The 26,272-nt window shown below is 42.8% G+C and overlaps 1 protein-coding gene across 2 annotated transcripts in view; it reads right to left on the bottom strand.

The window, feature by feature from the left end:
* robo3 (roundabout, axon guidance receptor, homolog 3 (Drosophila)) overlaps positions 1-23,787 on the bottom strand; it is a 97,861-nt gene extending 74,074 nt beyond the window's left edge. For both annotated transcript variants that reach the window (XM_069666872.1, XM_069666882.1), the window contains exons 1-2: positions 23,682-23,787; positions 5,788-6,114 (exon numbers count right to left, since the gene is read on the bottom strand). In XM_069666872.1, coding sequence (XP_069522973.1) covers positions 5,788-6,114; positions 23,682-23,748 — 394 coding nt within the window. In that variant the 5' untranslated portion in view covers positions 23,749-23,787. The remainder of the gene's footprint in view (positions 1-5,787; positions 6,115-23,681) is intronic.
* Between the last annotated feature and the right edge of the window lie 2,485 nt (positions 23,788-26,272).

Below are 26,272 nucleotides of genomic sequence, written 5' to 3'. Positions count from 1 at the left end.
GATTAAAGGAGCAGTTTGCCCCTGGAAAAAGCCGCTGTCAGTCAAAGCTGGTGTTCTCTGTAATCAATAGAAGCAATAATATTTGAAATTGGCGCCATAGCTGTGGAGAAAGTTGTACAAACAGCTCATGATTTCGCCCATTCTACATTCCTACAACACCCAGCGTGCATTGCGGCCCTCCCTCTGAAAGGAACAGCCCAGCGAGAGACGCTGGAGTGAAATGCTAATGTTTCTTTGCAGGCAATGGCTCAGAGCGGGACAGAATCCGAAATACAACGAGAATATACCGGTGGGTCATCTAAAAAATCTTCGGGTCTGCAGTCTACATTTCAAACCTGACGATTTTAAACGAGACATGACATCGGAGGCGGGCGTCCTAGATTGAGGAAGTGTAGTTTAGCGAGCTCCCTGGCCTTGGTTTTCCAGGGCCCATTGGAGAAGCGGATAGCGTCCTCCAAAGGCACAGAGCCAAACTGCATTTTTTTTCCTACCATAACGGCATTAGCTTCCCATAATAGCATGATAGGACTGAGGTTGAAAATCGATGAACTGGCCCTTTAATGTGCATCTTTGACATTGTTACCTATACTAACTCTTACTGTGCAGTAAAAATTAGTGTCACTACGGCCCAATACGAAGGCGAGCTACAGTACGAGCGATCACGTGTCCAGCAGTGTCATCAGCCCTACACGGAGCTGAAGGAGGAGATGGAGCCAAAACACTCGTCTGGATTGAGGTGTTTTCTTTTAAAATAAAGTTAGTAGCGTGGACGTAGCCTCTGATGACCAGTGCCATACAAGTGAAATGTGTGAAAATATTAACTACTGCAGGGTTTTGTTAAGTACATGTTGATATCTTTTCTAAAAAAGTACAAGAGTCTGAATCAGACTGCAGCAGATGTTCTCTGTCACTGAGGAATCTACAAACATTTTACAGTCACCTCTGAAGCCTGAAGCGCCTGTTTGATCTTTAAAGACAGCTTTCGGGTGGAGTATCACTTTAAAGCTGAAATCCATAACTTTGAAACAGTTTGAACTAACAGCTCAGATGATGGAGTGTCTCATGTTACATTTGTTTGACCTCTGAGGACTCATTTATCAACTTCCTCCTCAATGAGAAAGCGTCTAGACGAGCCGTGTGAAGTAAAAGCTCCTCCTGTCCCCTTCGGCGTACACAAAGAGATGAACAAATGTCATGAAATTCTTCCAGTTCATTCTCATGCAGCTCCGTGTTCATCATCACCGTGCCTGCTCCTCCGCCTGCAGCAGATGGACTGTGAGGGGTTAAACCTCCTGAACCTTCCTCTCTTCCCACTGTGTTGGCTTCTACCCTGATACCAAATATACACACAGACACACAGTGCAGCTCCCTCTCAGTGTTTGCCCCCAGTGTTTCCAAGTCACAGTCTGGGAAGCAGAGTGACACCGTGCCACAGAGAGCCATCCTGCTCCTCTCTGCTGCCACGCTGAGCCCCCAGCAGCTCCGGGCGAGCTCCTGCGCCTGTGGCCTTATCTCCGGCCCCGCTGGTGCCACGCTGAGGGGAGCGGCAGAAGCTGGCACTGGATTAGCTTTGGCATTTGGACGCTGTTTGTTCTATTTTACCTCTCTCTCTCTCTCTCTCTCTCTCTCTCTCTCTCTCTCTCTCTCTCTCCCTCTCTCTCTGGAGGCAATGCAATGGAAGAGTATTAGGGCAAGGCATAAGCACAAACATGAGAGGAAGGACATTCTTTTGTTGTCCTTCATTTGGAGAATAATGTTGACGAAATGTTGACAATAGAGTCCAACTTTCAGTATGCCTGATTTCTAAATCAGAAGAGGAAGATTTTTTTCACATTTTAACTAAAAATGCAAAATGCCTACTCCTCTGATTTATTTCCTCTAATGGCAGGCACCAATAATGAAAGTTTCCACTTTTTCCTCAACATTTCGACTCTTGAAATGTCTGATTAAAGTTATACTTTCAGGAACCGGGCGTAAAGAAAACAAATCAAGGAGGAAGATTTTCTGAGATTTTGACTCAAAATTTTCACTCTTCCTTTTCTAAGGCCCCGCATTAATACTTTAAAGGGCAGCTCCAGTCATGTTTTAAGACATATAAAATGCTCTGCTTGAAATAATTAATTGTGTCTGACACGTTTTTTCTGCAAAATATGTTTAATTACCTTGTAAAAACCCTCCTAAGGCATCTCCTCCTTCTCCCTCATTAAATAATCTGCATAGGCCCCGCCCACTATGCAAATCTCCAACCGCCCCCTCCGTCTCAAAAAAAAAACCACGTCCCTGCCATCGTGTAGTGGCAGATTGTTGAAACTTAGCTAGCTTGAAATGTAGTCATTAGTAGTAGTAACGGTAACATTAGCAGTCAGTAGTGAGTTTGCAAAATTTACGATGACGGTTACACCTGGCTCGTACATCGCTAAAGTGGTTGCTATAGGTAACACCCCGACCATTAACGGGATTGGCCTCTTAGGTTTGTGACGTCTCAAACCGGTAAACGTGTTGTTCAGCCTGTCCTTGGTACACTGCAGTTTAAAAGCAGACAGGCCCAGCCATGGAGATGATGCTGATGTTGTCCCTGATATGTCTTGTAGCACATGAAGAACACCACATGGAGATGTTTACAAGGTTAAACACTGGATTTTCACTGGAGGGGGGCTTTAAGTTCTTCATTATTTTAATTTGAGCCTTTAATCTTATGCCTGGCCCATATTCTCTTCCATAAAACGCTCCAAAAGTAGAAGAGGAACAAGCAAAACCCACACCTACAGTTTCTCCTCTATACCACAATGGATTACACATTGTTATCTGTGCAGCTGCTGAGCGGCAGGTTGTATCCCTTCACAAGAGTTCACTTGCAGACGGCTGCAAAGAATGTTACCTCCATAAGGACCGACACATTAGATAAAGAATCAGCAGAAAGCTACAGGAAAAACAGTCAGACAGACAGACAGTATCAGGATACACAACAAGCTCTTCTGACCATGCACTACCCGCAGAGAGCCTTGTTGTTTATCTGTTTATATCGGCCTGCAACAGAACCAAGACTCTCTTTTTACCTTCAGGAGCTGCCAGAAATATCTCAAGGATGCTGACAAAAGTAGTAATAAGAAGAGTTTGTATTTGTCCTTGGTTCTCCTAATGTGATGAATTAGGAAAAGCAAAGACAACTTCTTTAACACTCAGAGGGAAAGCTGTATCATAACAAATCACAGTGCAAAGAAAGGGTAGAGAAAACAGTGGGGATTATTCACAGTGAGGGAGACACTGTAGAATTTGAAGTTGCTTTTTCATAAGCAGCTCTGTGAGAAGTGATTCATAAACACCTCCACCTTCTCTGCTCGCTCTGTTTCCATACGAGGCGTATTTCACAAATATCCTGCAGCATCTGATGTTGACACCCAAACAGAGCGAGAGGTATCTCTTTGCACTGTTTGTAGAACGCTTTTAGCGAAGGTGACGGACAAACTGCACAGATCTGTGCTCTTTTTCCCGTGGAGGCAGTCAGGGGAAATTCAGCCGGATTATTAAGTTAGTGGCCGGAGCCTTTCAGGAACATATGATCCCACACAGCAAGGTGTTCGACAGGAGTCTAGAGTTTCACTGATTTTTTGTGCGAATGGGGTTCAGTTAACTGTGTTCAGCTGGTTCATGTTAGTGCGATGAGGAATTCCTGAGATGGTTTCTGTTTTAAAAGGTGGAGGACGTTAGGAAAAGCTGCAGTGAAGGAATTAGTGTTTTAATCTTCTCGGGTGTTTCTGCAAAGCTTTGAGCAAGAGTCATGTCAAGACTCATTTATGTCTGAATTATGCTTATAGTACTGCGGACCTTGGAAAGACTTTGAAAAACTTAGGAAAGACTCAAGTCTGACACTGTGCTTTGTGTTTTTTGCACTGATTGAGGTTGAACGTTACCTGGTTTAGCATTACAAGCTAGCAGACCGCTAGCAAAGATTTTCCTTCCTCTCTACTACAAATTTGCAGCAGAACTAACACCAAGGGGGGAATTCACTAAAGGACTGTGCAGCTTTTGTGCCCTCTAAACCCGCGCAAATGACACAAAATACTGTCGAAGCACATGAAGAGGGTTGAATGCACCCAAAAGTGTGCTGCAGAGCAAACTCTGTGCTCCGGAGCCGTTTGCGCGTATTTCATGTTATGCAAACATTTGGGGCAAATTAGGCCCCTTTCATTAGAGTGAAAAAATTACCATCTGCAGAGAGCTGGTGGTAACTGCAGCGCAGAATTATAAGGGCTGTTAGTATTGAGTTTCCAGTGATCACGATGACTGTTCCACCTTTTGTGTGATAAAAAATGTATTTGTCTGTGAAAACAATCTTTCAAATATATTGTCATTATTGCACAGATCTGCAAACCTTTATGGGCGTGTTTGCGCTTGAATATCATCAGTGCAATCTGCTTTGTGAATCAGACCCTGAGACGGAGCAGATAGCGGGGGCAAATGATGTGCAATTTATGGAGCTATCAGCGGCTGCAATTCATTCTTAGTTAATTCCCCCCACCATCTAAACAGCAGACAAGTTTCAACCTATGGCATCACAGTAAGAACCAATTACATCCTTCCAGGAGTCCCCTCCATGATTACCATCTAACTGGTTTGCTGCTTCCCGATTGGTGCTGAGAGAACGCCTATTGGCTGTCAACAATGTTCAGAAACTAGCTGTGTGACACGGCTCTAACATACATATAGTGTCAATAATTGTATTCATAATGTAAGTAAATAAGCAGCACTTGGTTTTGTAGTCAGTTCTGAAAACACAGATGATGCAGCAACAACTTTATTTGTATTCATATAAATGCTCTAAAATGTATCCGCTGCTGCTGTCAAAACATAGTTAGACTCTGCAGTTAAGTTTCAACTCTGAAGGAAAGGGCCGACTCGAACAGCAAAGATTTAATTGGCCTCTCTGCATTTCATTAAAGTGCCACTGCTAAGAAGAAAAAAAAATCAAGAGGTGTCTGTTAGTACCCTATTTTAAGGGAGCTAACATCTGCTGGTGAGGAGCTGCCAACCAACAGTGGCCTCTCCTCCTCCTCCTCCTCCTCCTCCTCCTCCTCCTCCTCCTCCTCCTCCTCCTCCTCCTCCCTGAGAGGAACTTTTTTTTAGCTTTCCTGTCCAGTGGCGACAACTGTTATCTTTTCGCAGGAGCTAGCTGTCATCCATCTACATTAACAGGCCCGGCCGCAGAGGCCCGGTCACAACACGACAGAGGCCAGGATCTCTGGAGCGCGAGGAGATAGGATTGGATGTCTGAGGCTGGAGAGGAGGACGAGGTGGGGGGAGATGAGGGGACCTCGGGGTGCGAGCTGCCAGGAGATCTGACACCGAGGTCAGGGGTGGCGTCTTAAACTAACTCAGCCGAGTGATGGTGATGATACGAGAGCGGAGAGGGCTTTATCTGAAGCTGCCTCTACACTGCTCTGCTTTCATAGTGCAGCTAACAGTGAAACCTATATGTGGTTTACTTTGTTTCATATTACTGGAACTAAATGAAGTCCTGGACTGTAACAGCTATCTTTACTTGGCTTTACAAAGTCTTGAATTGTAGTACACAAAATGTAATCTTGTGTTTGATTATTATGTGATTTTCTCTTTAGGTTCCTTATTTCTAGGTATACTGTAGCATCAAATGTAATCTGACCTCCACATTCTCCAAGAAGAACGTTCGCTTTCTTTTGGTTCAATCCACCCTAACACAAGGCCACACGCACACGCACACACACACACACACACCTGAGCTCTCAAGCCAGAAAAAACAAAGTCACTTACTTGCCACCTCCAGCGATGCATTGCGGCTGACGGCCTCGCCCAGGTAGTTTCTCGCCACGCACACGTACACGCCTTCGTCCGGTTTGCTCCTCCTTCCGTGCACGATTCTCAGGAAGAAGAGGGAGCCGCTGGGTAAGAGCATCCGGTGGGATCGAGGGTCCTCTCGGTCCGTCTCGACGCGCTCGCCGTCCTTGTACCATTCCACCATCGGCGTCGGCCGTCCCTCTGCTTTACAGTTGAGCGTGGCCGGCTCGCCCTTTGACACGATCAGATCAGACGGGTGTTCTACGATCCGAGGAGCAGCATCCTCGAGCCTGGGCCGGGATCCTGCAGGAAGGAGAACGACATGTAATTATGAGGTTGTGTTTAAAGGTCATTTTTTGCCGTTTTTGGAAAGTTTGGAGGAGAAGCATGGGGCTATTTAATGAACATGATATACATTTTGACCTTGCTCAGACTCTGGATGTAAAGGGTGTGTAGGAAGAGTAAGGTCTATAATAAACACAGAACATTAAAATCCTCTGCCTTATTTTCACATTCAGGCCTCGGCCAAACAGGAGGCAAAACTTTCAGTGGCCGTCCCTCCAAATCTCTCGAGCTGAGCGAGAACGCGGCCATGTGAAACGAGCATGTAATGTAATTGCTCAGCAGTTGCTTTCACAGTATAAATCAAGAGGACGTGTGAAATTACAAGCTCTAAATTCTGCATCTATCAAACCAAACAAATTTCCCCGGCAGAGGAGGGGAACCATGAGGGAATTGAATGTAGCGGAGCTGTGGTAATCAGAAGCTCATGGGAAAGCAGGCTGACCGAAATACTAAATTATATACAACATGAAAAGTGGACAACCAACTGCAGTAAATACGTCAGTCTATATGATTTACATGTGAAATCTTTACAATTGGTTTTTCAATTAAATAAATTCATGATGACGCAATGACTCATCCATGTAAACGTATTGTGTTTCCGGTCAGCATGCTTGCCGCCTGCAGCCTCTCCTGCTTCCTTTTTAAAGTCTGATTGAAAGAAATAAATGAAGACAGAGGCTGAGATGGAAGCGAGGTTATTCCCACCGGTTTTCACAGGCTCTGAAATTGCTTTTTTCTCCCCTCTGTCTTTCCTCTTCCTCCTTTAATTTGAATGACAGCATGTTGGCGGTTACAATTATGTATGAAAAGCAATAACACAAACTCAAGCACCACGAGGCACGAGTGAAATTTCCCCTGGAGAGCGACTGAAAGGATGACAACAGGAGGTGCGTCTTGCCAGGGAATAACAGAGTTTTGTTCCAGCAATGATTGCTGCAGCAGTCATTATTTCCAACAGGGTATTTTTGATTTTACTAACCACTCAGCCAGCTGAGTATTGCATGCTTAATCCCAGACATATAGCAGGATATTAGACAACATTGTGTTTTCAGAGCGTTCACAGCGAGAGATTGGGAGGAGAGGTTGTGCATACGGCTGCAACTAAAGATCGTTTTGAGCCAAAGACTAATCTGCCCATTCTTATTACAATTATTCCATAATTTCCGAGTCCAAAGTTTTGAAAAATGGGAATCACAACTTCCCAGGGCCCAAAGTAACATTAAAACGGCTCCTTTTTTCAACAGTTTTAACAAAAGGAGCAAAAAGCAGCAAATCCTCACTTTTAAGAAGCGGGAACTACAAATGTTTTACATTTTTGCATGAATATCAAAACATATGTTGACACATTTTTGTTTAAACGACTTATCAGTCAGTAGTTGCAGCTATAATCATGCAAGAAACAGAAAGTTAGATGTTCCTACTCGTATGATGCTTCTCTTTCGTAAAAAACTCTTTGCTCAGTTTAATTTTAAACACATGATGTTAAAATGGACTAAACAGAACTCAGGGTAACAGTGACGTTGAATTCATGTGTAGTTTAAAAAGTAAAGAAGAAGACGGAGTCATCAGACAAACAGCCAAAGAGGCTGATACAGTTTGGATTATTCTCAAACCTCCAGGAGGAAAACAAGATAGCAACTTGTTTCCTCTTGTGCAGGGATAACTGATCATGTGCCTACAGCACCGATGGAAACAGTGTAATCTGTTCCAACGTAATAAGGGTAGGGTCCGAATGGTTCTTCTTACAGGTGCATGAATGTGGAGGAGTTCAAAGGTTCAGACTCTCCTGATAACAGCAGATAAGAGAAGCAGTCAAAATTCCTGCCCTCGAAGTGACAAATCCTCTGGAAAGTTTTGGAGGGATTAAGAACTCTGCTAAAGTGCTTTTTACTGATCTGAATATAGAGCGCAGACTGATGGTCCCGCTCTCACTGCAATTACACTCACAGAAATAGAGAAATAGGAGGCTGTGAATCGGAGGAAATGGTGTTGAGGCTTTGAAGTTTCTTCGAGTTAGAATCAAATAGCAGCCGGGCTTCTGTCTGACGTCGGCTTTAGAGCACTGAAAGCAGCAGAATGTGATCAGGTGTACCTCTTAAGGTTTTATTTCACAGCCGTTAATGGAAAATACACATTACCGCAATTTCCTTTCTCGGTCTCTTTCGTTCATAATGTGAACTTTTACGGTATTCTGTCTTGCGTTTCTGGTGTGCAGAAGTTTAAAGGCAGATGAGTCATATAGGCTGCTGAACATTTTCAAAAGCAGCACATTCATTATCAAACTGAAAACTTCAAGAATCTCAAGTAAAGTTCAAGTAAAGTTGCCCAGTTTGTTCATCATCATTCTCCTATAACACCTCTGATGTGCTTTTTGGCTTCACATATAAATGTGATTTTCATAACAAAGAAGTGGAGACGAACTAATGCTGGAAAATAGTTTGTTTTAGGAAATTATGAATCAACTGTGAGCTACTACATTAATGCAGCTAGAGTATAGTGGGTGTTGGTCTCTACTCTATCTATTTTATTTTTTTATACTTATAATTTATAGTTTTTATTGTATTATGGGTTTATTTATTTATATGTACTCATATCTGTCTTTGTGCTGCTGTGACACATGAATTCATAGTTTGTTTTGTCTTCTCTTTTAAACGGTAGATTTGATCTTTTCCGCCTGGGATAACCTGATAAAGCATTTGATGTGATATCTTTGTAAAATGAAAAAATAAAACTAAAAGGCAATATTTTTACAAGGTTCCTCTCTTGTGGAATAAAACGGTTATATTTTAAGAGCCTGCCCCTCAGGGCCTCTGAGCATTAAATAGAGACCGTACATTTAACAGCTTTGTGGTAGCGTATGTATCGTGGCTGAACTGACTCTGGGGGGGGTTGTCTGTGGTGGGAGCTCAGCAGGACAGCGCCTTTAAGAGCTGACTCATAAATTTTACAGTGAAGGTTGGTTGGCACAAGCCGTGTGGAAATTTTGACAGGCTTTTCAAGAGATAGAGACCAATGACTGTTACCGAGCTAAAGATCGTCAAGAGAAGTGTCAACCGCTAAACACCAGCTCTTTAAGATGATACGCCCATCAGTGGGTTGGTATATCTCTGGCTTAGCGCTGAGTTAGCTTAACTTCTATTTTTCTAATCGGCCTGAAAATCATCATCATTCACAGCAGACATCACATGTGGGGTACCCCAGGGCTCAATGCTTGGCCCCCTTCCTTTCTCTCTCTACGTGCTTCCACTGGAATTTGTTTTTCTACCTATGCTGACGACACACAGCTCTATCTACTGTTAAGACATATTGATACATAATGATCTCAATCACTGTCTCAAGGACTTACAAAACCCTGTTACAAAACTTCCGTCTGTTGAAAGAAAGAAAAGTAGTAACTGAAGTTTTTGCCCATCCAAACACCAGCAATCAAATTTAAATGATCTAGAGTTATGTTTTACAGTAACCTTAACTTTGATGAGCAGGGTAAGATATTTTTTGTCACAAAAATTAAATAATTATAAGTATTCTAATTATGGATCATCCAAGGAAAAGTAAGGACATGATTTTGAGCTACTGCCTCCTAGAAAAAGAAAACCTCTGCCCTTTTTACTCTGCGCTTTCACAAATGCAGCTCAGTTTGGGTGAAACAAAACTAACTGTGACTGCATGTAAGATGATAACACATCGTGGTAATCTACGCTGACATCACTGTTATGATGGTGATCTTGACAAAAGCTTATTGTGTGCAGCTGCAGGCTGTACATTAGTATCACACTCGATGGCTCAGATCTGCATGTAGATATAGAGACTGACTGCGCCACCACACAACTCAAGGATATTTGAATTTCTAAGCTTGGTGGTATTCCCCTGCTGCATCGCTCACAGTCAGTGTAGATGTATGTAAGAGATAAGGGCGAGGCTGGAAGAGATGAACTCAAATCAGGTTAAATGGACAGCTGGAGCCTGAAGAGGATGACTGCTTGTCTCGAGAAGGGTGTCTAATAGGAAAGTCTGGACCCTCTAAGGGCCCATTAGCTCCTGACCAGGGTGTACTACAGCGACTCTCTGAGCTACAAGTGAGCTAATGAAACCACAGGGAGGCTGAAGGAGTCCAGCCTGCGAGAGTCAGAGTGTGTTTGACAGGAGGGGAGTGAGGAGAGGAGATAAATTAGTCTAAACTGCCAGGCCAAAAGAGAGCTGTAGTTCACTTGAAGGATGTGTGATTTCCCTTGTAGATCTGATGGCTGTCAGTCGGAGTGAAATGTTTTTATATATTTCCTCTAGAGGCACAAAATGTATATTATCAGGTTACACTTTCAAATTAGAGCGGTCAAATAAGGGATGATGTCAAGTTAGACTTTCAAAATAAAGTTTCTTGATGCAGATTTCTCACTTTATCAGGTTGGTTAGCAACAATAATTATCACGAGGTTAATGCTGCAAAACTGTTGCAATTTGGTAATATTAGGCACCAAAACCAAACTACTTGTTTAAGTAAACAAAGGAAAAAGATCATGTTTAGGTTTAAATAAGTTCAAACACAACATACGTGTCTGAAGCCCCTTTCCCACTGGTCAAAAAACCCACTAACACCCATTAACACCCGGCCCTTTTGCTTAATGGGAAAGGTTACAATCGACGTTCAGACCTGGTTTCCGGCGCATTTTTTGACGTCAGACGGAAGACAGAAAGGAGACCGACAGGAGTGTACTTCCATGGCAATGGGAACAGAGACAATCTGCATTTATCAGTGGGTCTTCCCAGGTCTGAAACACCCGCGTCAAAGCACTAATTCCGGTGTGAAAGGGATATACAATAACCAGCTATTCCAATCAGAGTGTGAATGATGAACAGTATTTCTTCATCTTAAATAACACACACTTAAATATATCTAGTGAATTACATGGTTGGTTAATCCATTTTAATTCATTCCATTCAGCATGATCATGTCTGGAATGACAAGATCAAAAGGCTCACATGTCGCACTTGTATATAGAATATATTTAAACATCAGGACACATTCACTGAGTAAAATACTGTCACTAAACTTCAAAGTAGTACTCTTAAAAAAGGAGGTGGAAAGAATAAAGCCTGAGAGGGTGACAGAGAAATAATGCTTAAGACGAAAGCACACAAAAAAAAATGAAGGACAGAAATTGGAACAAAACAGCCACGGGGAGCACAAACTCCTGCTGCAATGTCCTGTCTATAATGGAGGATGGCAAAGTGCTGAGGCACGAGCTTTTCTCATCTGGTACGAGAACAAGTGGCTCGATGTTTCCTGCTGATATCAAACAAGAACAGAGGACCACTGCCAAGGATCTACAGCGGATCCCCTCCCCCGCTCTGCCATCTCCACTGCCTTATTTCACCCAACACAAGTGGCCTTTCATCCCCGAGCAGATTTACTTCCTCTGAAAGGCACAAACAGCAGAACAACAGCCAGTAAGTCACACGTCGCCCCAGCACTCACAAGTGAAGAATGGGGGGTGAAGACTCATTTGCATACGGGGGTCGGACAGTTCGCAACAGTCAGGAGTTGAAGAAGTGATACCAACATATTTGACTTTGAGTATTAACAGCTTGAAAGTCTTAAAATAAAGAAGCTTTTCTATTTTGATACCAAATTGTAAGTTCATTAAGAGTCACTTTGACTGACATTGAGACGATAATGCCGCTTCTTCTTCTTCCATAAAAATATTTCCGTTCCATTTCATCCAGAAATAATCCCCTGCTAATAAGTCACAGGTCAAATGAGTGACTGTCATCTTGTTTCAAGCATGTGATGAGACGTGCGCTCGCTGTAAAGCTGTTGACAAAAAGACCTGGACAGTTAATCTTGAAAAAAGGAAGTCTGAGGCTAACAGAGAAAGAAAGCAATCTAATAGAAAGTTGTGAGGTAGGTGGAGGATGTCGGCTCATGTAGATCTTCTGATTCAGGATGTGGAGAGCTGTGAAAAGTTCACTTCTACATAATGTTACTTGACAAGTTCTACGCTTTAGGTGACAGGCTGTTAAACCTTTTTCAGCACTTCTATACTCTGTATGCAAATAAGCACCCGCCCCTGCATCTATGCCAGACTGCATTTCACAGACTCAGAAATTATTTCCCAACGCAGATGGTCTACTGCTCACAGATGATGGTCTGACTCATAGAAGAAATCCATGAGAGGTGCTCTGATATTTGTACAAGGCTCAAATCGAAGGTCGACAGAAATCCTCACACCCACTTACCAACATGCCACCCAAACCAGAGCAAACCCTTCTAGTGAAGACAGTGTAAAGCCTTTTTCGCACATGCACTCCGCATAATTTCCCATAAAAATGTGAAGACAGTTTGCCCCTGAAATGTTGCCTTTTCACGCATGTCCCTCACAGCAGGAGATTGTCCCTATTGCTGCGGAAAGTCCCTAGCGACCTGGTTGGCCCTCGCAGCTTGAAGCTCCCGAATCTGTTCATCTCTCCAGTTTGCAGACAACTTTATCGTCTTCTTCAGCCTCAGGTGTTTTTAATCATCCTGTTGTGTGCTGCTCTTCTGGTTTCACACCAGTTGCATGATATAAACGTCATCGCCCCGCTCACTTGCTTATAGTGGATGTTCCTGAGTATTACCTGCTGCGTTCACACATTGGCCCAACCCGACTTCTTGCGGACATTTTACTAGGCGGCTGTAAAAATCCGTTTTACGCAGCCTACCAGGCAAACTGGGAAGTTTTCAGGAGTGCAGTGCATGTGTGAAAGGGGCTTCAGTGTCTTCCACACAGGACCAGACATTAGGGCTGTTACCAGATCAGAATTGTGTTCTTTGTTTCAGTTCAGTACAGCATCAAACCCCCATATCAGCCTACACAAGTCTCATGTTTTACCTGGAAGACGCATGTTTATCAGAGTTTTCCATAAGTCGACTACTTCCTTATTGATTCTCGTCATCCTACAGTAGTTTTTAACAACATCATAGGACTGAGTGAAGGTTTTTAGTCAGCTAGTGAGCCTAAGTCAGTCGCAGCTTGGCTTGAAACTGTAAAACTAAAAAGAAATTAATGTGAAACTGCTTGATTCCAGGTTTTTACCAGATTTAATCACCAGTTGCTTTTGTTCTGAAGAGGAGGAGAACTCAGTTTGGCCCTCATGTTTGATGCTCCTTTGTTTATCATGATGCAGCATAAAAAAGTGCAGAGATACGGGCCTAATTTTTGGTCCCATCTGTGATGACACACACACTTTCTATGAGCTAGTACGGCTCACTCCGCGTTGTGTAGCATGCTTATAATTCTTTAAAAATAATTAACAAAACACTTAGGGGTCATTCTGAGACTGTGCCCACAGCCTGCCATGCTGTTGCTCCTGCGTTGCTCTGTGCACAATGACGCAGCTAAAAAACAAAAAGTGCAGACACTCGACTGACAGAATGCGATCTGACTCAGAGTCCTCTCAACGGCCCTGCAGAGAAAAGGACATAAAGCATGCTTGGCACTTCAGTCCGATCAAGTCTTCCAGGCAGACAGGGTGAGAAATGAATTTCATTTCGGCCTGAAGGACTTTAAAGTAAATCAGAATACTGCAATATATCAAAAAGCTGGCAGTCCTTATCACTTTGTGGTGAGTGGTGGTAAAAAGAAAGATTAAGCCATGCTCTGGTTTAGCAACTAAAATTAAGGCTAAGCTGAGCTCACGCTGCACTCAAGATAACCCATCCTGCCCACCCAATTCTAATTTCAAAGAGACAGAGCTGTTTAAGGCTAAGAAAAGTCTTTTTAAGCTGAAGTTCCAGAACAACAGTGATAAAAGTACGTGCCGCTGGCCAGAACGAGCTTCATACTCTTTAAAAAAGAGACAGAGGAGAGAGGGGCAGGGCAACAACTCTCCTATTCCTATCTCTCCCTCATCTGCATTTCTTTTCAGCAGCCCGGCTTCCCTCTACCAGAATTTGCTGTTTTACAGCTTTGTTGCCTCCTCCTCATTCTCTCGATTTGCACCAAAGCCGCAGGAATTGATTTGCAAATGTGCATTCAAAGTTAAATTGGCAGCAGTGAGGGAGGGGGGCAGGCTGGGGTGCTTTTCTCTCCAGCCTCCTACTCTTTGACCCTGTGGGGACAACAAAATGAGGCACTTGCATGAGAATACAAAGTGCCAGCCATAAAGATACAGCCTCCTTAATTGAGCCTGTGTTGATGCTAAGCAGCTAAATGGGCAGGGTCAACTTTGCAAAAGGAAATTGGGTGTTTTTATCTTGTCTCTCTTGAGGCCATGAACAGATTCATGAGGGGCTCGAGCAGCTCTTCTTTCAGAGAAGGAAATTGTGGAAATTGGGAGCAAAAAAGGCTCCAAACCCCCACAGCAGCTCCACAAATGCCCTTTCCACTAACAACCCTGTTTCATGCTCCCTCCGAGTGTGGCCTCTTGTGCTGGCAAAGCAGTCGATATCAATTTTGGCGAGATGTTTGGGCAAGTTGACAAGGCAGGAGCAGCTTGCCCTAGATAGAGAGCAAACAGCGGTGTCTTTTCTGGTCCGACAGGAACAGACAGTTGAGCCTAAAAGACTGTTATTATACCAGAAGTTACTCATGGTTAAACATGGCTGAGAGGCTGGGGAGCTGAATAAGCTTTGGGTCAGTTTCAAAGTACAAAAAACATCTCTGAGGGGGCAACAAAACGTCCCTTAACTTGGACATTTAAACAATGTGTTACCATCAACTTTCTGCAAAATAACAGTATTGACTTCTGCACCATCAAGTTGATAATGCAGAGGATGATTCATCTAGACTCTTGTTAAACACTCAGAGAATTGTGCATAGAACTTGGAGAAGCATTACAAATGAGCAGTCCTGAGGACAAAAGTACAAACAGTCCAACATCATTCAAGTTATCACAATTCCTGCCAACAGTTGTCAGTTTGAGTTCCAGCAGCCCGCCAGTAACAAACATTGATTTTCTCCACTCAGTCCACTGAGGGGTTTTTGGATCGGGATTTGAAAGAACAAGAGAGCAGATACTGTTTGTGGCATATACACTCTCAGGCTTCACTCGACTTTGCTCTAAGTGCTGAATGTGATGAGACCAAGAAGAGACAAGAGGAGAAAACACCCAAGCCAGGGAGAGAAGAGTTCATACTGGCTGCAGTTAACCAGACTGTATGTCGACGACTGCATGATTTCTTATCACCAATTATCAGTCCATTAGAGTTCCAATAAAGGCATGGGAGTGTTTTGGCTCTCTCACTTAGTGAGAAAATCCTCGAGGGGTCCCAGGACAGGCACCAAACTGGTTGCGGGTGGCCTCACACAGCTGCGGGGAAATGCCATTGGTTTCCTGTCCCACAGCAGCATATTTCAAGATTAGCTTCTATTAGATCTGTCTCCGCTTTCAAACACATACACACAGGCTGACTGCTAACTGCCCCTGTCTGTCTGGCCATGTATAGATCACACAAGTCACTCTGAGGGAGGAAAGGGTTGAGACGGGGACTTCCTGAACTTCATAGCTCAAAAGAAAACAACCAAGATACCATAAGAAAACAAGCTGTGGGGGTTGTGTCTAATTTTGTATTAACTGATAGCCGCAAGAGTTAGCAACATATGTCTGAGTTTACAAAAAGTCAGGTAAATTTAAGTCTGATTTTTTATTCTTAAATCAAAGGACAAATTATCTACATGAGGAGACCTGTCATTGGAGTTTAAGAGTTCAACAGTGAATGATGATGAAGAGTTCTGAAAGCTAAGCTGCGTAACCACCACAGGAACTTTTCCCAGGGACTAGTGACCCTTGGAGGAACTATGTGCATTCCCACAGAAAGACTTTACCCCTTAGAAAGTCCCTTTAAAGGGGGCTGAGGCTTTAAGTGCTGAATATTTCTGATTGTGGATTGCTTGAAGCCTCTCGAAGATGGAGTAGTAACTGGTTTGACCGTCTGGATGCGCTGTAGGTTACAGCGGGACTACCCTATTTTTCCATGCCGGAGGGTACAGAAATATCTGTCAGTTGAATCACACAGCCTATACCCCTTTCCCACCGAAATTAGCGCATTGACACAGGTTTTTCAGACCCAGGAAGAACTGTTTATAGATGCCATTGCGAGTGGAGTATACTGCCTTCGGTGTCTTTTCTGCTGCGTCACCATCTGACATCACAAACGCGCTGGAGACAGGGTTAGTAAACAGTGAAGATGTTACAGTGGTTAGGTCCTTGTTGTATCTATTACTTATTCAGTTTGTGCATCAAAACCCGTCGCTGACAAATTTGGAACGATGTTCGAGCGCTGCTCGGACGGAGACGGGGGGAATTTGTAGTTGAGATGACAAGGAGTCGCAGAAGTGACCAACGGAGCATAGCATTGCGCCGGAGAGGGGGCGGAGATTAGCATGCCGACACAGCTGCATACTGCAGAGTCATTTGACCGGGGTCTGAATGTCAATTGTAGCCTTTCCCACCAAGCAAAAACGCTGCGTGTTAGCAGGTTTTTTGACCAGTGGGAAAAGGGCACTACAGGATCATTGTTAACTGTCATGCTCTTGTTACCCTAGCCATAAGCTAATGTTAGCTTCATGCTAATGCTAAGCCTAATTTGGTGTTTGTATGGGAAGGGTTGGCTATATATCGATGGTACAAAATACTTTTGCAGACAAAACCTAAGATTTATGCTATGCAGATTTAATGTCGAGCACACTGAACAGAGATCTTTTCCCATGCCAGCAGACTCATTTGTCGAATCATCACAGTTGTTTAGACTGCAGACAACAACTTGCTGATGGATTCTTTTAGTTCCTTGAAGAGTAACTCCTCCTAGCGCTAAAAGTTCTGGGTACTTTTGGTTGATTCCCAGCTACAGCAATCTCTCTAGCTTATTGACACTGTGCTCTCTACTCTGTTTAAGTTAATGAATAAGTACAGTATGCCTGCACTTAATAATATTGATCTTTCGTCTCGATGATACACTGCTTGTACTGTGAGGAGACTAGATTATGATACTTTGATACTGATGAGCTCTGAACATATTTGAAAGAGCTCTCCGTTATAAGTTGTGATAGCATTATGATGTCAGAGAAGAGTGGATACATGGGCCCCTTACATAAAGTTGAAGAGATGCCAAGGAACATTGGTTCTGACTTATAATTAAGTCTTAAAGAGCAGGAGATGCATTCAAATCCAGCTGTCGATCACTTCTTTAAATGCAGTGGAATCTTTTGATGTTCTGTGGCGAGTTGCACTTAAGACTAACAAGTAGAGGAGGCACTCTAATTACCTCGCCACCCAAGTCACATTTCTCTAATAAGCGTTTCCCATCAATCATCTGCTACAGAGACACTCTAACTGCCTCCTATCCCCGAGTCACTTTTTGTGTATCAACACTGCCATCACAAAATAACAGCTACCCAGAGACTGTCACTCCTCAAAAAGAGCTGTCCCCGTCACTTCTAAAGCCAGCCATTAAATCATCGACAGCGGCTGTCATAATCCCTCCGCTACAGCACCACCTTGATACACTGGTACTGAAAATGATCCATTATCAGATGGCTCTTTCCCCACGCCGAGCTTTCAATGCCAGACTCTCAAACATATATCCAACCCGCTGACAGAGTCACGTTGGTGACAGCTGTAGCGTTACCCCGTGGGCTTTGCTTTTGACTCTGCAGCAGAGTTTTGTTGTGCACTCAGAGGAGAGTCTGTGGACAGAGAGGACGGGGTAAACACGAGGATCTGACGGACTGTCTCGCCAGTCAAACTTGATGAAAACCATATGCTCTTGTTAGACGGTTGTCCAGACACTGTAGACACAAGAGGACGGGATATTGGTGAGGGGTAAAAAGAGAACAAAAACCCTGCTGGAACATCATCAGGGTTTGCTAGAATCTCCATGGTTTTTAGCAGCAGCTACACCACCCGTCCATAGTGTTCTGTACTGTAATGACTTATTTTATGCGTTTACACTATACAACAACACCTGTGTGGAAGCCCATCTGGTCAAACATCTGGGATTTACTATTAAATGACTGTGATGAATTATGGCCTTCTACAAACCTCTGTTCAAGTGTGTTAGCCCAATTTAAGTGAAATTATTTGCCATTATACTTTATAAAGCTTTAATAGGGCTCTACCTGAGTCTGAGGTGTGTCAATCACATCAGATTTGGCTGCTGATTATTCGTTTTCTTTGTTTGTTTCTTTGTTTTACCTCAGCATGCACTGCACTGGGTTTTATGTGCAGATTCAAATGACAAAATGCAAGTTGAATTTACAATCTTAGAGGGCATCCTTCCACAAAGCCTTAAGTTACGTGCACAAAATCACAAATACACCCCAAATTCATCGAAACACATTGTGTTGTATAATGCAAACAGTGCCTCAGCTCAGTTGCTATCTATATTTTGTATACCACGACAGACGCAGTACATTTATACCACAGCGCTCTCTCACACACACAAAAGACGGCCGCTTTGAAAGCAATGAATGACATTACGGATGCAACCCATTTCTGTGGGCATAGAGGATGCTGGGAAGGAAGCAGTCTCTCTGGAGATGAAGTTGGCAGATCGGTGCAGACTGTGTTTGATGGGGACATTTTGACACAGCGCGTGAATTTATGCGCGTCACTCTTTTTTTTTTCATTCGCTTTAATCCCTCGCCAGTGACGGAGAGGAAAATGTCTCTACTTGGAGAGCTGATCCTGAAACTGTGCATGCAACACTAAACACTCCACCTGTATTCTGCAATTAGGAGCTGTATTATTACTTAATTGCACTACAATAGCCTCCACATGGCAACACTAAATCCTTCGTGTCAATCCATGTGTAATTCAGTAATGTGAGCAGTGATGGAGAGGTCAGCCGCCCTAAAACCACTGGGACTAATGTTGGGGGCCATCCATCTGTCTGCAGCCTGAGGGGGGGGCGGGGGGCTCAGGCAGGATTGTGTCGGGGCCCCTCAGGCAGTCACACTTTAGACCTTTAAGCAGAGAGGATAGCTGACTTGTCCTGTCAGCGCACACTGCTAAAGAGAATTCAGTTTAGTCCCGTTCTTTGATGGTCGATGGAAAAGTCTCTGAGTGTTTATTTTGGCCCTCTGTGGCAGGAACGTGCAGGGTAGATATAAAGCATTACCATTAAGAGACGGAGAGCAACCCTTGGTTTTTAGATGGAGTTTAAAGCTGTGAAAAACACCCTGTGGCTACATTTGGAAAAGGAAAATGACATGGCATGTTTATTCTTTCATTTTCTACAGTTGAATGCACAAATAACTTGTTAATTATGCATCATAGGATCGTCTAACTGCTGTTTAATGAATGAATGGGACTGTGAGATTCTATTATCATGAGTATATGTGTGATAAATATCTGTTCAGCTTAGCTTCATAAATCAAAGTTTCTTAGTTCTAAATGTAGCAAAGCAGGAGCTTTGTAAAACATAGCAGGAACCAGGCGAGGGAGCTTCAAACAGCAGTTTGAGAGCGTGATTATTGCTGCTGATTCTGTGATGACAGGAAGAGGATGTTTGGTTCCTCGCCCTGCCTTTTTCTGTGTTATTTTACAGACAACGTAAATTTAGGATCCGCTTGTACCAGGAGATGCAGCTCATTTCAATGTATCATACCAAAGCTCGCAGAGCTATCGACTGCCTAATTGATCTGTGGAGAACAGATGGGCAGGCAGGTGGGGGAGGGGGAAGGTGCACTCGCTGTTTGTGACTACAAAGCTTTTTTTATGTCTGCAGAAAAAACACAGACATGTTGTCAATATGCCAATAGAAAAAACACGAGTTATTTTTTGTTGCATTGCTGAGCTGTTATGAGTCATCCAGAGTTCTGCTGTTACAAGTCGGTTACACCCACAACGTGGTGCTGGTCAAAGACTGGGACTGTTGGAGCCCCTATTGATAGAATATGTAGTGCTTGTGAAATGAGAAAGTAAATCTGTGTTAACACTCTGTAGAATGGATTATTAGTCGAGTGCAAGAGTTAGTAAGATCAGGGCCTTTGTCCAATAACAGCGCCTATTTTCTACAGAAAACCAATGCAGTGTAGTGTTTGCAGTGCTCTGCGTCCTCAGCGCAGAAATGCCCTCGACGTCAACTGTCTTTTGTCGCTGCGCTCACGGAGCTCTCAGTTGAAGATAGTTCAACTTTTGGAACACCCTCAACAACCAATCAAAATCAAAGAAGGGCGGGACTTCAGATATCAACTTTGTCAACAACAGTGACGGAGGAGAAGCTAATCTCTTGTTTTTCCGAGGGTACAATTTCCAGTTGTAGTGCTGCTGCTAATGCAAGGACACGATTCTTTTCCACTATTTTCTTTGTAAAATTCCCTGCATACAGAGCAATTAATTGACTTAACAGTCACTAACGAGGGAAGCGGAAGTGCGGCCAGACAACTTTCGTATCCTAGCAACAGTGAACACCGACGAGAAGTTCTCTGAAAATAAGGTTGTGGGCACTGCTAGTGCAAAAACACTGTTAGTGGACGCAGGCCCTCAATCGTGCAGATCAAAAAAACATGTTAATATCTCACTGTCCTCCATAAGGGGTGTAAGAAAATATCAATACACTGGAGTATTGCAATATTACATTTTGGGATTCTGTATTTATTCTCCAAAACACCATCGATTTTAATTAATAATCAACATACAAAAATACATTGCAGTGGTTCATCTTGTGTTGTGTTTAAATCATCAACAACTAGACAGCAGTCTCCTTATCCAGCTTCATGTATATGACATGTCTTGCCCATATTCAGCACAAACCTCTTAAGAGTTAAAGAAAATGTCTTTATTTTTGCAATTTGGAGGAAGTGAACATCTAACTTGCTAATGTATTTTGTATTTTAGGACCAAAAAACTCTCATAGCCGTCACTGTTGGTAGATTGTCACAGATTAAATCCCAGCAGCAGCCATAACTCCTGTCAAACTGTCCTTGACCAGCCCTCCCTCCCTCTTAGTCACTGCGGATGACAGCGTGTCTGAAATACCTCATGTGAGAACGCTCATTAACCAAAGAAAGGACTCTGAACAATGAGACATATTGGTAATTGTGCTATTCCAGCCACGTCGCACCCCACCACACTTCCCTCCCTGGAGGAAACGGAGTTGTTCGCTCGGGCTGTAATTACTGCAGTGTGGGTATCGAGGTTTGGTGCGGCCTGTTTGATCTGGCTCCTGCTCTGTTTGGGGACATTCATGAGACAACAAGGCAGCTGCACTGCCTTCCACTCACTTCAATAAGAGCATGGCAAACACATGGCCCACTGACGAGCTGCCGGTGTTGACTGATGGTGACAGAGATGACTGACAATAACAGCTCAGACTGCAGTGTCACCTTACTGACCAAACAGTCTGAAGACCAGAGCCTGAAACGTGACTCTGGGGCTCAGAGAGGATGACTCTTATCGTATAAAGCTCCTTATTTTATCATTTTTCTAACATATCTGCGCTCGTACTGATCTGAAGCTCCCTTTCATCTAAGCAGCTCTGCAGAAAAGTGTCAGAATTTGACACAAATGAGTATTTAAATGTAAATTTCCAAGACGTCTAAGGGCTAAAAACAGTGCAGGCGTTTTATTAAAGTCGCAGTTTGTTTGCTAAAGTGAAAATAAAGTCGCTTTAATCCAGCCTTTGTAGTCCCCGTGGAGCATCTGGAGTCACTGAAGGAGCACTTTCACAGATGCTGAGTTCATATGCTGCGGGTTCATAGCCAATGTTTACAGCCGTGTAAAAAGGAGCCTCAGCAGTGGGTCCCGGCCCCAAAGACACCATGCTGTCACAAACTATAACATCACGCTCGCGTCAAGAAAAAATGAGCTTTTGTACAACACAGTGGGGGGGTGTTTGTGTGGAGAACACAAAGACATAGGTATGCTGACAAAGAGCCTGTAGTTACTGGTTGTAGCAGCTTAACATGACTGATGGAGGGAGGATCTGTGGATCTACATGCAGCCTCTTTACGCAGGTTTTCATCATCCCAGAGATGACTCATGCTACAAGTGAGAGTCATATTCTGGTTTAACATAGCAAAAATTATCTTATTGCAGCTTAAGGTGTGTTATGTTGAAAGTTTAGCTCTCAGTTTGAAAGGATAGTTGTATGAATTTTGCAGAGATCTGAGTCAGGCAAAGATGTTTTCTTAACTCTGCAGGGTACGGTAAGTGGGCCAGGACATCTCTGTTTCATGACAGCATTAATTTTAACTAGTGTTTGACACATTTTGCCCTTAAAAGTATTGTGCCTCCTGCAACTGAGAGGCTCAGCTGACGAACTGCGCACTTTTGCTGGAGTTACGTTAACTTGTTCAGCTCTAATCCATTCATTTATGCAATAATGCTCTTTCTTTATAATGTCTATATGTTTAATATCTCAATGGTTGTGCAATATTTTACTCATCCTTCTCGTCTTTGTTATGTAGAATTTGTCATTATGTCTTAATGTACTTTCAGACTCTTTCAGTTATGAATCGTATGAAGAGAACACAGATGCAGCTCTACTGCCCAAGGCCATTTTCCCCTCAGAGACAATGATAAATTATCTTATCTTACACAGTCAAATGTGAGAGCAACCAGAATTAAAGGCACTGTATGCATGCATTTGCATAAAGCCATTACTGAAGACAATCATATATGCAGCCTTAAAAATAAGACTCTATAGATTTGTTGGAGGCTAAACTCAAGAAAACCTTCCACCAGGACTGCATGCATGATCTGTCTGCTCAATGCAACCATAACCTACATCCACACAATACAAACACACGAGCTCAACATCAACATGCAGCAGCTGGTGAAGGCTTTTATCCATCACAGGAGAAAGAAATCATACATTTTTTAGTAGGAGGAAATCAAACTCCCAACCCTGCCATGCTCACTGTGCAGTCTGCATTAGTGCATTTAAACTCCACTGTACCAGGCTGTTTTAATACTGCATCTTACAGAGGAGGATTAGTCTTTATCTAATGGGCCTTATAATAATAGAGATAAATGAGCAGGCGAGGATCACACTAGAGCCGGTTCTCTGCTGGGAGCAGATGCTGGTGTGAATCTGAGGTCCCCTGGGCAGGGCACGCAGGAAAGCTGCATATGGGCTACTCTCATGTCTGCTGGTTTAAGTGGCCTTTTAAATGACATCATCCAGCAGGATTAACCACAAGCACACACACTGACTTATACTATATAAGCCCACAATTTTACATTTGAAAGCCTGGTTGGCCATAAAAGTGTTTTCTGTATGAATGAGATTTCTGAGTGTCTTCTGGCTTACATGGCAAAAATACAGCCCTACACTGTGTGGTTTTTGCAATAAAAACATTTAAATGGTCTGTTTCTTTTGATAGTGTACATGACAGGGTTGCTGAATTTGTTTAAATTAGGACATACAATAGGCCTGAAACTTTGCATGAGTACGTTTACTGCAGCTTTTTGATCTAATTTACAAGTGGGACCCCCTTTAGAGCCTCCATGGGGGTCTGGGATCCAGTTTAGGAGCGACTCATGTGAAACATAGAGGCTCCATGTGTGCAAATACAAGCCAAAACAACCATGCCCGCTTAAACTTACCATGTGCCAAAGTTGTGTGAGCAAATAAAACCAGAAGAGGAACCAAAGTGTGGCGGTACTCCATCATAAACTCTGCTTTCTCATAGGTAGACACGGTTGGTCACAGTTTGTGAGACAGGCTGTCCGTCCAGCAGCAGCAGCAGCAGTGATAAATCCAAACAGAAATGATTTCCAGTCTATGGGATTAAATCTCTGCAAACACCTTCAAACTCCTCACGCAGCATCTCAGCCGCTGCACAATCAAATCAGAGATTCAAACATCCTCACACAGGAACTTTTTCCGCCCGCTCCAAGTCTGCTACTGATAATCCCAGCGGAGAGTCCGTGAAAGGCAAGCCGCAGGTGATGAGAGGAGAGGCGGCTGTGAGTGGCAGGCAGCGCCCGGTCAGTCCCGTTTTTACATTAAAATCACAACAGAGGAAAAATATTCAAAGCAGCTTCCTCTGAGCGTCAAATAGTCCCAAAGTGCATGAAGTCACATCGCTGAGAGGAAAAAGTCCACTTTGTTAAACACACAGCTTCATCCCTCCTGTACACTGACTCTGCCCATCTCCGCTGCCAGGAATGAATTACTACAGCAGCCTCATCACACAACAACACGGCCCCACAGCGGAAAGCACACTGTGGTGTAAATAAACAGCGACAGAGAGATCGTTTCCGGTCCCGCTTCCAAAATAAAAGTCTGATTTACCAACGTAGTGCACCGCTCGTGAGAAATTTAGCATCAACGTAAATAAATAGAAAATAAATAAAATAATTACTTTATTAATAAATAACTTTATTAATAAATAAATATAGAGCAGTGGTTCACACATCTTAATTCTAAACTACGAAAAATTAGACCACCGACCTTTTTTTTAGTTTGTCTAAAGGTCCCCGATAAGAGCGGTTTGTATTACCGTGTTATTTAACATAAGATACATTTAAAAACAAATTAGTCATAGGGCCTACATTGTGTTACAGTGTCACTTAAGATCGATGGAACTTCATAGAAAGAATGGATCCATGGGGATCCCTAGATGCCACCTGAAGAGCTCATGTAGATAACATTTATAGACTACATTTCCCACACGGTCAGTATCAGTTTGTGACTCAACACAGAGCGGACTTCAGGGACCTAGTTTAATGGTCTAAAAATAATAATTTAAGATAAATGTAGGTAATTAAGTGTTCTCCGTGTACTGTTTTAGCCTTATAATACCCCACATTCCCTTGGTAAGGTTTTGTAAGTGATATTTCCAGACACTGATTGAATGTAATATACTATGTATTTTTGTTATTTTGTTTTTATTTTAATGATTCCACAAAATTGAATCTGTTGTTCCTCTCTCAATGCTCGCTTCATATTGTTTTAATTATGAAAAATCGTATTGCTACTATACGTACTTTGTGTTGAAGGCGTCCTCAAGGAGCTTCCGGTTTGCTCGTCCTTATTTTTGCTAACTTTACGCCTCTCTCTTAAAGGGCCAGTGCACTCAGTTTGGATGCACATGATTTGATTTGAGAGCCACTAACTGGCTACACCAGGAAAACTGGTCACTTATCTTTACGATTATCTTTTATTTTCTAATATAATACAAAATAAAAAGGATTTAATATAATTAATTATGTCATGTAATCCTAGAATAACCTATATGAATCTAAGGTAACCTAGACCCATAAATAAATTAGAATATGTTGATTTATGAATAGATTTATTGATTTATCTATTTTATTTTGGTAACTTGTTAACAGCAATCTGGTGGTTAATGGGTTTCAATATGTATATAAGAAGTGGACGAAGCCACACAGACGTCAGCCATTGGTTTGGGGACTTCTATTTTAAAGAGACATTTTGGCCATCGCCATCTTCATTTTTGGAGCAGGCAGCCAAGTCCAAATGTTTTGGTCTATCTTACTCTAAATGGGACAGTAATTTACAAAATGAACATCATGCTGTGTTGAAGAAGATTCAAAGCTAGTGATTGAGACCATAAACTTGTTTGGGAAATATTTACAGAGGTACTAAACAAACTGAGAGGCAGGCTCATTTTCTGGTAGACTTCTGTACAGTCAGACCTCATTTTGCAGCCAGTTTAGTCGCCCCCTGCTTGCCATTAGAAATAAAGCAGGTTTATGTTGCACTAGTATTCTGTCATGCATTTAACATCTTGTAAAGGCTTGTAGAGGAGACTAAAGTCTCAACATCATCAAAGACTATAACAGCATTCCTTAACCTCAAATCATTAGCAGTGTTCATATGAATATGTTCACAGGATGGCAGGGTGTCCAGGAGATGTGAAAGGTATCTGAGGACATCTGACTTGCTTTATAACCTTACAGATTCTACTTGGATAAAATCCATTTAGCAACAACCTTTTTTTCTGATTGAAGTCAAATTACCCAATGTGGTGCAAATGTCAACATTTATCTCAAAGCTGTTATCGAGCCACAGAGGCATAAATAACGTTGGCAGTGGAATGAGACCAAATGCAAATTTGTCTTACATGTGAAAGACCTTTGATCGTGCCGACTGCGGTGCTGTGTGTACAAATCAGGCGATGGAAATGACTCAGGCACTGAGAGACACAAACAAACCTCACACACCACTG

The sequence above is a fragment of the Semicossyphus pulcher genome, unplaced genomic scaffold, assembly GCF_022749685.1.
Source record: "Semicossyphus pulcher isolate SPU_LCO1_2020_fin unplaced genomic scaffold, fSemPul1.0.p SCAF_10, whole genome shotgun sequence".
Classification (NCBI taxonomy): domain Eukaryota; kingdom Metazoa; phylum Chordata; class Actinopteri; order Labriformes; family Labridae; genus Semicossyphus; species Semicossyphus pulcher.
The sequence above is the reverse complement of the archived record's forward strand: the minus strand, read 5'-3'. Positions and strand labels throughout refer to the sequence as shown.